This window comes from Arvicola amphibius, chromosome 8 (genome assembly GCF_903992535.2).
Source record: "Arvicola amphibius chromosome 8, mArvAmp1.2, whole genome shotgun sequence".
NCBI lineage: Eukaryota > Metazoa > Chordata > Mammalia > Rodentia > Cricetidae > Arvicola > Arvicola amphibius.
This window is the reverse complement of record NC_052054.1, coordinates 28,987,830-29,004,292: the sequence shown is the minus strand read 5'-3', so window position 1 is coordinate 29,004,292 and position 16,463 is coordinate 28,987,830. Positions and strand designations below refer to the sequence as shown.

The 16,463-nt window shown below is 42.9% G+C and overlaps 1 protein-coding gene across 2 annotated transcripts in view; it reads left to right on the top strand.

Annotated features, from left to right (window-relative positions):
• Window positions 1-16,463, top strand: part of Pde7b (phosphodiesterase 7B) — a 316,705-nt gene that overhangs the window by 154,060 nt on the left and 146,182 nt on the right. Inside the window, exon 1 of one of the 2 annotated variants that reach the window (XM_038340281.1) lies at window positions 15,190-16,230. The exons of the other annotated variant lie outside the window; for it this stretch is intronic. Within the exon in view, the coding sequence (XP_038196209.1) occupies window positions 15,993-16,230 (238 nt within the window). The 5' untranslated portion in view covers window positions 15,190-15,992. Of the gene's footprint in view, window positions 1-15,189; window positions 16,231-16,463 lie in introns of those variants that run through there. 2 annotated transcript variants of the gene reach the window in all.

The following is a 16,463-nucleotide window of genomic DNA, read 5'->3' as shown; positions in this document are numbered from 1 at the left end:
TCCTGCCACCCTCTTTGATCACCAAGTCCCTGTCCCTGCTTCACTTGGCTTTTCAAAGAAAGGTAGCTTGTACAGTAGGGTCTTTCCCACTTTCTTCTTTTGCTCCTCTGCCAAGGACCCTGAAATCCTTTACTTGGTATTGGTTTTGTTTCTAATTAGCTATTTATCGGTGCTGTACTATGCCAAGCTTCCATCAGGTCACAATGAGACCCTGCCTGCTTCCCAAATTAGGAGTCATTTTTCAGGTGCCTATTGAAGCCACTGATCATTAATCAAACAGGTTAATGGTCACCCATTGGACACCATCTGGGAAGTAGGACACTGCCATTTCCAACAAGCTCAGAGATGTCTCATGATTCCAAACTTGAATCTTGTCCCTATGAGCTGGAGAGAGCCCTGAGGAGAAGTCAATGCCTAAGACCTAAGGCTTAAATGCTTAAGCCTTTTCTTTAGACCCCCAAGCCTGTCACCCAGTCAACCACACCTTAGCAATGTTTTCCCCACCCTTCAACAGAACAATTGAAGGGGGACAGTTGAGAGTGATGCCACAGGTCTAGCTGCCTCCTGTCTCCGACAGAGCCCTTCCCTTCTCATCCTCCTCTCTGACAAGAGGGGGGAAAGCCTATCTCTTGTTCTTTTTCCAATCTACAATCTTTTTCAGTATCCATGTCAGCCAAAATTATTGCAAGAGACTTCTAAGTTCCCTCATTATAGGAACTATCCAAAAGCAAAAGAAAAGGAGGAGGAAGGGGGAGAGGGAGGAAGAAATAGGAGGAAGGAAGAGGGAGGATGTAAATTTGTTTCATTTTTTTGTTCAGGCTACAGAGACCCCATTTATGAAATTGTTACTTTAATACCCTAAATAATGGTATTGGGCCTGCAAAAAAAAAATTTTTCCCAGAGTGCTTTGTTTACCTGCAAGAATGGGCTTTTTGCAATGTCCCTAAGGAGGCTGGCTGATAGGTGGCAATGCCTCATCACAAAGGCCCTAGACAGTTGGATGACTGCATACTTTGCTGGAGATCTGGGAGAGAGTGCATTTTTAAGCAACTTTCCTCTTGAAATAATTGTGCTCTAATGGATTTAGGGAGAAGATTGTTCAACGTTCACTGTCCGTAGCTGTTTAGAATCCAGCAAAAAATACAGAAAAATAAAATTATAGTTTAGTGCATGGCATATAGAATTGGATCTTGGAAACATGCGTTGTAAGTTAGACTTGAGGGAGAGAGTTGGCAGTTGACCAATCATGAAGGAAGAGGCCTGGAGTTGCCAAGGTCATGGAGAATCTTTAAGATCATGGCCAGTTGAGTTGGTGGAACTGGGGAGATCATTCAGTCAGCAAACAATTTTCCCCTGAAAGCACCAAGCCTGAGCTCCACACCCAGAAGCCAATTTCTTTTAAAAATAAAAAAAGAAAGAAAGAAGGAAGGAAAGAAGGAAGAAAAGGTGGCTATGGTGGTACTCACTTGTAATCTCGGAACTGAGATGGCACAGGCAGACAGATCCCTGGGACCTAGCCTACTTAGACAGAGAATGCCTGAAGAAGGATGTCTGGGGTTGTCTTCTGACTTCCATATGCCCATACACACATATCCACTAGCTCACACACACACTCTCACACACACACACTCACACACACACACACTCACACACACACACACTCACACACACTCACACACACTCACACACTCACACACACTCACACACACACACACAGACAAAGTCATCTCACTATGTAGCCAAGAATAGCCTTGCGGTCCTGACCCTCCTGCCTCTACACCCCAAATGCTAAGAGTATTGGTGTCCCCCATCATTGTGTTTTATGTGGTACTGGGCATCAAACCCATGACCTCAGGAATGCTAGCCAAAGACTGTACCAAATGAACTACATCCCCAGCCCGGCATTTCTTTCATCCTTTGTCTTTTTTTATTTTCTATTTTTGTTTTTTTTTAATTTTTATCATTTTGTTCCAACTTCTATACCATGGATCAAATCCATGCCTTTCATTTTCCTTTGTGCTTGCCTTTCTCCGCTTTCTCCTTTCACATAGTTCCCTCCTCACACCTGCGGGTGCCTAGGACTGGAAGGGTTAATGCTAACCCTATAGAGAAGTGAGCAGCAGTCTAGAAGAGGTGATAGCAACTGAAAAAATTTTGAAGGCCTGCTCTGGGCTTGACTTTATTCTGCATACTTCCCATGTGCGCTTTCATTTAATGTTCTTCATTACCTAAGAACTGAGTTTATCCGCTACCCCGGTCCTACTGCATTGTGTTCGGTTTTGTTGCTGAAAACGGTCTTCAAAGGATTTACAGAGGGAAAAAAAAAAACAAAAAATGGCAACTTGAAAAAAAAAGTAGACAGAAGTGGGGCATTTAACCAACAGGTAAGAAATGAGAAAGAAACAGCAACAGGCTAAATCCAGAGAAGCCTCAAGTTGATTCTGTAAGCAAGGGCTTATTTTTGCACGTTTGAACTCTTGGGGCAAAACGTGACTTTACCAACCAAGCTAATAGGGGGGAAAGTTCTAACCCTTCAATAATTTCAAGAAAACCAAACTATGGTTGAGGTCAAAAGGAGTACTTGATTTTGCAACACCAAGTATCCCTTCTGAGGTTTCTCAAAAATGCTGCGGCTGTCCTACACAGAACTCTCTCGGTACTTTTACCACGAACACAATAGCACTAATTCAGCGTACGTTGTAATGTTGACCACTTTGAGGGTGCTCGGTGGCAGATCTCAGGGGCGCAAATACTTGTTGTCCTCCAATCTAAGAGCAGACGAATGAAAGGTACTTGACAGCAAGCCCTTTGAATATTCCGTAACACCTTGAGAAGAAGGTGCCAGACCAAAGTGATTGAGAATTTATAGGTCTATATTTGACAAGTTCACATGTGTAGATGACTAACAGCACCTTGTGGAAGAAAAACCAAAGACAGTAAGAACCAGGGAGCAGATACCTGAGCCACTGTTCCCCAGATGCCTCTATGCCTAGGCTCCTACACAACCAATATCAGCTGGAAGCCAGATCTGAATGGCCCACACGGACTGTGGTCCGTGCAAAGAATGACCCAAGGCATTTCCTTAACACTTGGAAACACTTAAGGCTCTTTTCTTTCCGCTTCTGGTCAAACTGTTTGGCAAGCAGACACCGCCGGCACTGTGAACCCATTTGCAGCCTTATTCTCTGGCTCCACAGAGAAACTACCTGTTCAGCATCTCCCGGGTAGCTCTGTAAACTCAGGACACCGATGATTCCATATCATCAGTCTCTGGTTATTCAGACCAAAGAAGGGAGGTCAGAAAGAGCAGAGCTGTGCTTCAGCTTATTATTTTTATTTTTTAAAACTGCCCTAAAGATCTCCTGACAACAGGTACAATAGTTCCAGGACACAGCCCTGGCAGTAAGCAACAGGACCAGCAGTCAGGTGAGTTATCATAAAGAATAAGGTCGTCTTTGCCATCACCTGCAACAAGAAAGTGCTAGAGACAACTCAGTGGTTAAAGGTTCTTGCCACTGAGCCCAAGGACCTCAGTTTGATGCCCAAGTTTTATGAGGATAAAGGAGAGAACCAAATCCAGCAAGTTATGCTCTGGGATGTCTGTTTCCATGTACATGCATCTGCAAATATGCACACACGCACGCATACACACACACACACATGCACACATGCACACATACAGATAAATGTAATTATAAATAAAAGTGCTGAAGTAAGCTAAATAAGGCAGTGCACGCCTGTAAATCCCAGTACCTGGGGGGTGGAGGTGAGAAGGTCAGATGCAAGGCCACATCCTTGGCTAAATGGCAAGTCCCAAGCAAGACTGGCCCAAAGGAGACCCTGTTCCAAGAAATAAAAGCAAGTGCTGAAGTGGACCTTGGAAGGTTAGGGCAAGGGGATTATGAAATAGAGAATCGAATAAGATTGTCCCCAAAAAAGACAATAATAGAAAGAAATTGTTGAAGAAAATTTTTCTCCTTGACCTGATCAGAAAAAGACATGTTATTGTGCACGGTCCACTCAAACATTTTTAAAAATTAGATGAATATCTGGTCTCCCTTCAGGAATGAGACAGTTTTGTCAAGAAGTCCCAGCCCTTATTACCTCTCTTTGCCATGTAAGGACACGTAAGACAGGCACATCCACACGCAGAGAGTGCCCTCACTGGAGTCAGCCCTTCTGGCAACTGATGTTGGACTTTGAAGCTGTAAGAATGTGAAAAATCAATTTCTGTTCTTTAAGTCATCCAGTCTGTGGTATTTTGGTGTAGCAACCCAAGACGGCCTATTTTTCTTATGGAAATAGTTCTGTATTTCTAAATTCCCTTGAAACTGTGGTACCTTCTGTCTCTTCTCTCTGCTCTGTTTGAATCTTAAGAACTCCTCCTAAGTTACTAGTTTGCTATGAACACAGTGTCCACCCATGTGGGCAAAGGGAAGAAGAGTTTCTCAGCATTTTAAAACCACTGGAGTTCAGTTTTGAAAACCTCTACCAAATTAAAACACATACAAACAGAATTGACCATTTCTGCATTCCTATGCATATAATCATATTTTAATTTTAATGCAGATTTTAAAGATTTTTTTAATTGTCAAGCTAGGGATTAAATTGCAATGAAAAAAGTTGATCATAATCATTATTATTAGTAAACATGAATTATGACACATTTGTATGGTGGCACGATAGTTCCTTCTTTCTGCTAAATTTATTTTAAAAAATAAAACTAGGAACTAGGGCTGAGATGTGCCTTCATTGGTAAAATGCTTGCCTTGAGTTCAATATCCTGTACCACAAACCCCAGCATTATTGCATAAACCTTTAGTCCTCACACTTTGACAGGAAAACCATCAATTCAAGGTCATCCTTGACTACATAAGGTTACCCTAGACTATAGTCAGATTTCTATTTGGGCCAGTAGGCCACAAATAATTGCACAAATAATTGCATTAATTAGGAAAGCTTGGCTTACAGCTTAGGCGTGTTCCTAACTAGCTCTTATAACTTACATTAACCCATATTTTTATTCATCTAAATTCTACCACACATATATCCAGAGTGCAGGATATCAGCTCTGTTCTAACGCCAGCTTCTCCCTGGACCTCCCTTCACTGTATAACCTAGCATATCCACAGGTCTGGGAGTTAGTTCAAAGGCATCCTGAGGGTCCATTTTTTTTTTTAATCTTTCATGCACATTATCAGAATGCCTCTGGCATGTTTAGACAACCATACAGTTTCCATAGAAATCTTGTGTATTTGGATGTAAGTTTGAGCGAGTCTATAAGACTAGATGAGTAGACTATTTCTGAAATCATGAAATGTCCCACAAAGGGATTTGGATAGTTTTGTAAGTAATGATTCTCCTTGTGTCAAATTAACATGAATAGTTGTCATCACTGTTTATATGTGACAATTTGAAGATGGCATGATTATAAGGTGCGTCCAATCTATAATACATCAACTTGTAAAGACACACAAGACTCGACTGAATTTTTCAACAGCAACTGCAGGAGTCAAAGAATACAGTTTAGTAGTAGCTCAGTCAACTGCCTCCTGAGAGACCGAAAGTGAGGAAGGCAGGGCAGACAAGAGCATCTCAAAGGCATTGGTAGAAAGCCTATGCATACTATTATGGCACTCACCTGCTCCCTGGCAGACTGAGACACGAGTACAGAGGCCAGCTCGGACAACACAGCAATATTCTGTCTTGAAATAAATGAGTAAATGAAAGCAAATGAAATGGGCTTATGGTTCTGAAGTTGAGTCCTGGTACTCTGAGACATGCAAACATAAAACAACAGGTCTACGAACATATGCACATCAAAGGCAATATTAATGTCAAGTTCAAAGATCAGAAAATTAGGACTATGAAGCTTAGCAGACCATAGAAATGATGCAGGGAGAAGATGATGGAAGACAAAGAACACTTGGATCTAGAAACCCAAATAAGAAGGTAGACCAGTTATCTTAAGTTATAAGCTAACAGCATATCAGAGGCCAGAAGATCTTGGCCATTTTACAAGGAGCAAAATATCACTAGAGTTTGGAAGGGAAGGTAGGGGTGGGGAATTAGCCAGAGTGACTTAGACAGTCTTTTGTCATAGAGTGCTAGGCTATCTCCTTTAATTATGGTGCTGTTAATTTTGTGGTGAAACCCCTACTAAACAAACAAAAGATGCGGTAAGAATCCCTTCTCCTTACCCTACACACTGAGCTGTGTTGGACGGTCTGTTTGGTCCTTTGATTTTCACCTTCAGTTTACAACTGACAACGACCTCCAGCACCGTCTAAAATAATAGGCATGATGTGCATTTGCAGGGAATATAATATCTCTCGGCTTTCTCTTCCTTGTTTGTAGTCACTACAAACAAGGTTTGGGTGACAGGAAATATAGGTGTCTGTTACCAGAGCAAAGCACTCAGGCTTAGGGGTAAAAAAGAAAAACCCACATGCAAGAAAGACAATGGAAAATAATACAGCAAGCTGTGTTTGCAATTTCTGACAGATGATTTCATTTATTCTAAGCGTTCTTGTTTAGTTAACTATACAAATTTTTAATCATATAAATGTGGTGGTATTCTAGCCTCCTGCTCCTGATTAGGCTTGTCTTCCAGCTGATTTCACATGCCTCTGGCTTCTGGCACTGTGTTCTCATAAATACTACATCTGGGGCTGCAGGAATTCCAGGCCATACCTGTTAAAAAAGTGTAGCCTGTAGTCGAGTTTATTTTACTTATCTTTTGTGCTTTGTGTTGTGTTTTCTCAAGGCAAAATGAGAAACAGCAGTGCGGTACATTTCTCTGAGTCAGCAGCACCGTTGGCCACTGGCTTTAATGCCTCGAATGCCTATTTTCTCTCTCTCTTTTTCCATCTTTATTTCTTTGTGGAATCATATGGTCACCATTCATTCATGCTTGGGATATTACAGTGGGAAAGATTACTGGGCTTTGTGCAGAGACCATTTTGCCTAAGTCTTTAATAAATAAAATGAAAGAATCAGTTTCTGGTGAGAGCATGCCCAATGATGGAACTCACAGGCTCAGAGTCTTGCCTGTATGCTAATCATCCCCAGTGTAAGATGGGGGTCTCCAAACTTTCTCAAAGTAGTCTCCAGCCATTCTGAAAATTGTGACAAGGTGCAAGAAATCATGACGTGCTGAAATGAAAGAGGAACTGAAAAACTGACCTATGTTTTGCTGCACATTTGATGAGAACAGACTTTTTTTAAAAAAGCATTTGGATATAAGGTTGAAGGCTGCCATGCGTGTCCATTGCAGTGGTTTATATTGAATAGCCAGCCTTGTCTTTAAAGTCATTCCATAACAACAACAGAACGAGTGGAACAAAATTGAGAAGCCAAGCAGTGGTTTTGATGCCGTGAAAAACTTTGGATACAGCCCTGGTTCTTTTTTTTTCCTTATAATTTATTTTTTTAATTGATTTATATTGAGCTCTACATTTTTCTCTGCTCCCCTCCTTGTCTCTCCCCCTCCCCCCTTCAACCCTCCCCCAAGGTCCCCATGCTCCCAATTTACTCAGGAGATCTTGTCTTTTTCTACTTCCCATGTAGATTAGATCCATGGATGTCTCTCTTAGGGTCCTCACTGTTGTCTAGGTTCTCTGGGATTGTGATTTGTGGGCTGGTTTCCTTTGCTTTATGTTTAAAACCCACTTATGCGTGAGTACATGTGATAATTATCTTTCTGGGTCTGGGTTACCTCACTCAATATGATGTTTTCTAGCTCCATCCATTTGCCTGCAAAATTCAAGATGTTGTTGTTATTTTTTCTGCTGTGTAGTACTCCATTGTGTACATGTATCCTTATCCATTCTTTGGTTGAGGGGCATTTCGGTTGTTTCCAGGTTCTGGGTATGACAAACAATGCCTCCAGAAATTCTTTTATTGTACAGGATTGTTCTGGCTATCTTGGGTTTTTTGCTTTTCCATATGAAGTTGCGTACTGTTCTTTTGAGGTCTGTGAAGAATTTTGCTGAGACTTTGCTGGGCATTGCATTGAATCTGTATATTGTTCTTGGTAAGATTACCATTTTTAGTATGTTAATTCTATCTACCCAAGAGCATGGGAGATCTTTCTGCCTTCTGGTGTCTTCAATTTCTTCAAAGATTTAAAGTTCTTCTCATACAAACCTTCCACTTGTTTGGTTAGAGTTGCTCCAAGATAGTTTATGCTATTTGTAGGTATTGTGAAGGGTGATGTTTCTCTGATTTCTTTCCCAGACCTTTTATCATCTGTGTACAAGAGGACTATTGATTTTTTGAGTCAATCTTGTATCCTGCTACATTACTGAAAGTGTTTATGAGTTGTAAAAGTTCCTTGGTAGAATTTTTGGGGTCAGTTATGTAAACTATCTTATCATCAGCAAATAGTGAGAGTTTGACTTCTTTTTTGATTTTTATCCCCTTGATCTCCTTTTGGTGTTTTATTGCTCTAGCTAGGACCTCAAGAACTATACTGAATAGATATGGAGAAAGTAGACAACCTTGTCTTGTTCCTGATATCAGTGGGATCACTGGGAGTTTCTCTCCATTTAGTTTGATGTTGGCTGTTGGCTTGCTGTATATTTCCTTTATTATGTTTAGGTATGTTCCTTGTATCCCTGCATCTTTGGGATGAAGCTGACTTAATCATGGTGGATGATGGTTAGCCCTGTTTCTTATGTAGCCATTTCCAGTCTCTTGTTTCCCTCAAGAGTCAAGTCAGCATGGCTTGAAAAGTTCTAATGGCATGTACTTGTAAAGTGGAAATTTTGCTGCATTGTCTTTTGTAAGTAACTAATATAAGACAGACAGAAAATGATGTTGCAGGGTAGTCCCCTAGCCTTTTACTCTGAGTACGGTAACAGGCCAATGCCCTTGTCATATTTAAGAAGATATTTAGAGTTGCAAAGTTTTATGTCTTTATGTGAACCTTCTGAACAAGAATCTGTACATTAAAAAGATTCAATATTCTTTGTACACAAATTTTGGTGGTATAACATCCATGAACCATGTCTAGGGTAAAGCTTGTATGATCATTGTGGGTCATTTTGTGCATCTACAGTGTGGGTCCTCTCCACAGGGAATTGCATTTTGTCTACAGTGACTAGCAGGTGTGTTCAATGTTCATGAGTTGCACAGCTTGGAGTCAAGGACTCACCATGAGGATGTGTCTTCAGGCTGCTCACTGGTCCATTTCCCCAGAAAACTTATGAGAATCTCATGTTACTTTTGTCTGGGTCTTTATTCCTCAAACATTTTTGGAATCTCAGTTAGTCTTAATGGCTTTTCACTTAATATTTGTTTTTAATGGAAATAGAGTGTTCAAAGCCAAATATTGTGCTTTCAAGTTTAAAATATGTTTCTACCTTCTTTTAAATAAAAATAAGTAAGATGCATGACTCCTGAACACTCTCAAGAATTAGGTTGGGTTTAAAAGATCCCAAGAAGAGTTAAGGGAATATTATTTAAAAAAATGGCAAGCAAGGGGTTTTCTTTTTAAAATGATAAAAACAAACACATTAATAAGACATGGAAAAATTGGTGGTACAAACAACACAAGAAACAAAAAAGAAAAGATAAGGAATAAAGACTTCTAACAAGGTCCATCTCTGCCCTTGACATTCGTTTGTGTGTGTAGAGTTCAAAGTCACCCCAGGAGGACATGTTTGTGAAGGGCAGACCTGCTACTTCCCAGGATTCTTTGCTCTGCTTTTTTGCCTATTGTCTCTCAGTTCTGCTTTCCATGTGATGTCTGTGCCCAAAGGGGTTCCTGGGTGGCATTCGGGAGTGATGCTTCTCAAACGTTAATGTGTGTGTGAATAACCAAGGAATCCATCAACATGCAGAGGCTTTGTGTGTGTGTGTGTGTGTGTGTGTGTGTGTGTGTACGGGCGTGTGCACTCACAAACATGTGTGGAGGCTAGACCAGGACTTCCCGTGTCTGGCTTCATCCCTTTCTACTTTACTACTCTGAAATGGAGGTCCTTACTGAATACGCAGCCAAGCTGGCTGTAGTCATCCTATTGCCATCTACCCTAGCACTAAGACTATATAACTGGACATGGCCACCCGTGACTTTTCATGTGGGGGATGGGGACCCAAGTTCAGGTCCTCGTGCTTATGTAGCAGTGCGCTTACGCACCAAATCTCCTCAGTCCTTCTGTCAACACACACTGTCCTTTTCTATCTGAGCTTATGAACACGTCAAGCGTTTTTCATACTTTATGCAGACTTCCACCTTTTCAGTCCCTTACTACTCCCCCTATGGCCCACTCCCCAGTAATATCCACAGCTCGGGTCTTTGTTTTTTTAGACTTCTGCATTCCCATGAGAAGTATAAACTTCCAAAGGGTCCCACTTTAAGGATAGATGAGCTGGGCTTTTCAGCTTGCTAATAGATAATATAGTCAAAAACGTAGTCAAAATTTGACCTTAGGGAAATTGTCAGCACGATTTCTCTGTTGTTATTTTTTGTTTTTTTTTTTTTTGAGACAGGGTCTCACTGACCTCAAACTTGTGATCCCCCGCCTCAGCTTCCCAAGTGCTGAGATTACAGGGTGAATCACCACTCTCGGCCAAGTATGTCTTAAACTTTTAAAATAATAATATTAAATTTTACAGCACACTTCCAATTTTCAAATCGTTCATTTTTAAACTGTTTAAATTTTTAAAAGATCACTGTGTGATGGATAAGGTGTTTACTGCTCTCGCGCCATAAAACATTAAATCTGAGGTCAAACTCGATAGTAAGTACAGTCTGAAACCCAGCTTTGTAAACCTGAGATAACTGGTCCTAGGGTTTATAGGAACTTTACAGAGTTCATTCTTGTACTCCTTGCTTTGGTTTGGGGGTTTTGCTGTTTGCTTTTGTTTCTTTTTCCAGTAGAAACTCAAATATAAAATTATGACAAGTATCTTCTCCTACCATTTATAGTATTTCACAATCAAAAACCATGAAAAGGCGACAGTAATAGGAAGCCTGGGTCTCAGGACTAAGAAGTGTTCGTGGGAGGAAGGCGGGGCCACTGTAGTGGCAAGGAAGAGGCAGGGAAGAAACGCATGCCTTCTGCTGCTTTGACCTCTGCCCCTGCTCTGGTGTAGACTCTTCTGCTATTGGAAATGTGTCAGACAGACGGCAAACTCAGCATTGGCTCCATTTCCTAAACACGGAGAGAGAGGCCTGACTTATGCTAGAACTCTGGTACCCACTTCTACCAGGATCTCAGCCACAGAGCCCGGCAGCTCTCGGTGCCTAAGACGAGACCCAGGGGCAGCACAGGTTCCCCTTGTCGCTGCATGACCGAACAGTGAACAACTGACGGTGTAGAACCTAGGCACCTGTTATGACAAACTCCTAATCTGTCGGCACGACCCCTTCTCCTTCCTCTCCCTCATCTCTCCTTGTCTCACGGCGCCCGCTTTCCTCCTTGTCCATGTGACAATGGAAATCTATGCTGCCTTGTATGGTTGCTCTGTAGACCAGCTCCTTCCCTTACCTACTGGCATTGTTCCTTGAGATTAGCTAAGGCCAAAGCTATTACATTTCTATTTCTCTCGAAGGGCACTGTAAATTGTTTGAGCTTCTTCTACTTGGGCTATATTAAACAAAGTTAAAAGACCTGTGTCTCCTTCCTTACTCATTCTGGATTGCATCTGAATCGCAGTTGTGAAACCAGAGTGGCCAAAAGGTCTGGGCTGGAGGTCAGGAAAAGTTTACACATCCATATTTGTGCTGGATTGATGAAAGACAAGGTATGGAATCAAACAGACCCCTTGAACATAGAAGGATAGTTAATGAATGATGAGGGCCAACAAGGGCATAAATTAATTTGAAATTCATCTCCGTGAGGTTGTCACTAAAACAAAGTTGTGGAAGAATCTGCTAATAGACCCAACAGAAAAAGAAAGGCAACAAATAGGTTTCTGCAAGGTAAAAATATATTCTACAGAAAGAATATTGAAATGTTTAAATGGTTGGTTTCCATTTTAAATGACATATAATAGATACACTATAATAATTTATAGGGGAGCACCCACAGTCTACATAATATTCTCACAACCCTCAGAACATGAACATTTCTAACAGGTTCAGTTTAATTCCAGGGTTAAAGCAATTATGTATTTTGTACATTTCACTTTATATCTATTCTTGGGGTTATCAATTTTTTTCCTGCACACATACAGCAAAGTTTTTAAAGTCAAAGCTCTTTTCTTTGTTACTTCCTTCCTTCTTGTGTGTGTGTGTGTGTGTGTGTGTGTGTGTGTGTGTGTGTGTGTTTAGGTATGTAGGTGCCTGTGCATATGGAGGTCAGACATCCACATCAGCTTTCTTCCTCTATCCCTTTTCTTCCTTTGTTGTTGTTGTTGTTGTTGTTGTTGGTGGTGGTGGTGGTGGTGGTGGTATTGTTTTGAGACAGGCTTTTTCACTCCCCTTATTGGCTAGACTGACAGCTAGCAGCCTTGGAGATCCTCCTGCCTCTGCCATAGCACTAAGGTGATAGATGCACTCCACTACAGCCAGTTTTTCCAAGAGCAGTGAAGACCCATGCATCCTGATGCTGACCCAGCCAAGTACCTTATCCCCTGAGCCAGTTTCGCCGGTCCTGTCTGACTTGGCGAGTTCACATCTCACAAAAAGAGAACCGTTTGCCCTTTACTGGCACGGTAGGCTGGCTCCCAACAAGTTTCTATAACGAAACTTCCTGTCTGCAGCACTTTAATCCCTGATAGCAACATTTGTGAGAATTCTCCCATAGACGAGGCTTTGCTTCACAAGTCTTGCGAGTACAGGACACCCCAGCTGTTTTCCCAAGCCCAGTGACCCAGACTTCTGGATTCCATTGTATCCCGGGGTCAATGACAGTCACTGAGGAAGGAAATAACAGCTTCACAGGCGTGATCCTCTAAGGTAACTATTTGAAAGACCAGAGACCGCTCAGCCTGAGATTAGTTACAAGACGTGACCAAACCACCTTTCTGAGAGGCGGTGAGGCTGCAAGCTTTTGGTCCATGAGTGCGCAAGGGGCTCATCCTGCTCTCCTGGGCTGCTGCTGAGCCAAAAATCTCCTGAGCCAAGCTCTCTCGCAAGATTTCCTGTACTTCCTGTCTCCGTGTGAGCCAGAAATACCCTGAGAACGACCTTTCTGTGGTAATTTTTGCACTTCTGCTCTGGGATGAAGATAATCCCATATTGGGGAGGGGGTGGATTTTTAAATTATGAAAACATACACGCATAGATATTCAAATGAAGTAAGTTCCCCTTTTGGGATGAAAATTGAAAATGATACTTGTTTGGCCCTAACTTGTCTCTTATAATAAACACTCTTATCCAATGATCCAACATTTTGTAACTTCTCTGGAATATTTTCACAAAGAGATGTGTGGAATCGTCTAAGAGAAATGTATACTCTTGGCTTTTAAAAATAGTCGTGTTCAAGAAACATACGAGGAAGAGCTGTGTTTTTAATACATTAGCCTCTGCAATATATCGTATCATATATTTGTTTTCTTTGTTCTTAACCCCTTTGTTTCAAGGGTCAGGATATCCTGATGCTAAGTACTCTTGCAAAATAACCGAACAAAAATAAAAATAGTCAAACACTTGGGAAACCCTTGAGTTGCTACCACAGGGAAGTTTGTGACTGAGAAGTGACTTTAAGACTTTATCCAAGGGGAGGTGTGGGGAGTGGGAGGAGGAACTGTGGTTGGTATGTAAAATGAATGAGAGAGAGAGAGAGAGAGAGAGAGAGAGAGAGAGAGAGAGAGAGAGAGAGAGCATTATTTAGGAAGTAGGGTGTGGGATGCAATAGCCTAGATGTTAAATAGAGCCCTCTGACTCCAGAGATCCTCAATGCCCCCAGCCCAATGGAAGTGTAAGGTAAGAATCGAAAGGGTTGTCAAACTAGGGAGATGAGTCCAGTTGATATATGGACCCTTTTATCTCAGCAGAGGGGATTAAAGACAGAAATCTTGCAGATAAAGTGGATCACCGGTTTTTGCTCATTAGGTTGCATTGATATGTAGTTATAGAAAAACTGCAATGTTTTAATAATGAAATTCTAAGAAAAGCACTGTCTCAAATGTGTATTATACACATTCACACTCTCACTGAGGGTTTTGGGCCTTTTTTCATCTACTAGGAAAGAAAGCAGGTTTATAGTATACTTTTTCATCTAGAAGAAAAGGGGGGGAATCACTTAATTCATTTTGAAAAACCAGGCTTATTGGCCATAGTTTTCGAAGATGAAGAAGAAGAATAACGACGAAATTACAGTAAGTGTTGCTGCTTTCAACTTCCAGAACAGAACGAAGTGAGAACAGAGTGGCAAGAAGAAAACACTCTGCCATGGTCTTTCTCCTCACCCCCAAATCTCCTCCATGCCCCCCCAAAGAAACATCAAGTGACTGTGTGATCCACCAGCCGGAGGAATGTAGAACGAGCTGGGGCAGCAGCTTGTACATCAGCAAAATAAAGTGCCAAGCAAAACAAAGGCCTTTGCAATGCAGAGACACTGAGCTCCAAGGAAGACAGGATTGTTACAAGGTCCTTCAAGAAAACAGGGGCTTTCTATGTGAATGTGCGAGTTCAAATTGTTCCTACAAACCCAATTTGCCGGCAAAAAAATGCCAAGCATAATACCACCCCACTTTCCCTTATGTCCAGAGCCTTTCACATAAGCGACAGGGGGTATCTCTGCTGCTGCTTTGGCTCTGACTCTCAGGGTCAGCCCCTTCATCTCTGAGCCTCAGGAAGCGAGAGGCTTGGCCCAGGGTTGCCCTCAATTCACCATTCTGGGGTGGGGACGCGGTAGTCAGCGGCCCAGATATTAAGCCCACAGTGCGGTCTCTCTGAAAAGCATCATCCCTGCTTTTCCAGGTCATTTATGACCCCCTACCAACACCCTTTAAAATGATGACTACCCTTTGAAAATGGGTTTTTAACCACCCCGAGCCACGTGTCCAGGCTCAACAGACACCCCTGTGCCTATGCATAAGGACCTTGATACTTTCCTAATCCGCTTTTTTTTTTTCCAGTTAGCTTTGGAATGTGATTCAATGTTATTTCCTTCCAGCTGAAGGGCAGCTGAGGTTACAAAGGGGTTTGACTAATAGACCAAAAACCCGGTTAGTTTGCAGAGAACTTTGACAGCAAAGTGGGTGGGGTATAGAAGAAGGAAGGAGAGTGTTTGAACTGTCTTCCGTAAGATCAAGCCACCCCCAACCCGCGCAGGCACAGCGACAAGGCAGGCCCCCCACCAGGCCCTCCAGAGAGAAGCGACTGCAGACGATTTCTGGCAGAACTCGGCTTCCACGTTTGGCTAAAACTCCTTGGGATTTGCAGAACCAGAGTCAGGGAAGCTTCTAGGCTTCCTGTGCCATAGGGCTTAACCCTCACCTGGCACTTCCAGATAACTAGCCTGTGAGGGGCCCCTCAGCGAGTCATGCAAAGCGGAGCCCCACTTCTTCCCTTGAAGTCTTTCGTGGCTAAGCCACTTGACAAACTTGACAAGCAGCAAAAAAGCTTCTAGAAAACGAACGGAACAGGAGGAAGAAGAGGGGAAGTGAGGGCTGAAGCCTCGATGGCTTTTCTTCCCCTCCCCGCTGTCGTTCCAGCTGTAGCCTGGGATTAATTAAGTGCTGTGAATTCAGTGCCTGAGAGAGACGGGGAAAATGAACTGTATCTCTAAGGAAGGAAGGAGTTCAGAGACAGTTCTTCAGCAGTGAGGAACCTTAGGCGGTGCATCCGTCTCGTCTCGTCGTCACTGTTTTTGTGCAGGGGCTGAGAAAGCCAGAGAGGCTGTGCCAGGCTGGAGGAGACTTGTCTTTCCAAGGCTGGAGAGGATTTCACGCGGGTTTGCCTGCAGCTGCCCGGGAAGAAATTCCCCTCTGGTGGCAGCAGCCGCAGCAGCAGCGGCGGCGGCGGCGGCGGCGGCGGCAGCAGCAGCAGCAGCAACGGCGGCAGCCCTACCTCCTCTTCTGGGGCACAAGGCAGAATGCCTGTGCTAGAACGGTACTTCCACTCGGCAGAACTAGGCAGGAGGTGGACGGCCCCAGAAGGTGTGCTGTCCTCCGCCCTAGGCAGCAGGTCAGGGTGCCAGCAGGGGCCGCTGCCCTGGGACTTGCCAGAGATGATCAGGATGGTAAAGCTGGTTTGGAAGTCCAAAAGTGAACTGCAGGCAACCAAGCCGAGAGGCATTCTGGAAAATGAAGATGCTTTCCACGGCTTCCCAGGTAAACTGGCAGTGGGGTGCAGAAGGCAACTTAGCCAGGTCCCATCACTCTGGGTCCCCTTCTTGAGTCAAGGAAGGAAGGCAAGTTGTATGGACAGGGTTCAAGGGCTGAGTTACGAATGTTTACCCTATTGGAAAAGCGTCTTAAAGTTGAGTGATGGATATGCTGAAGGAATGTTAGGATGGAAACCAACAAACCTGGTTATGGGGTCTGCTTGCTGCAGGCTTGTCCGG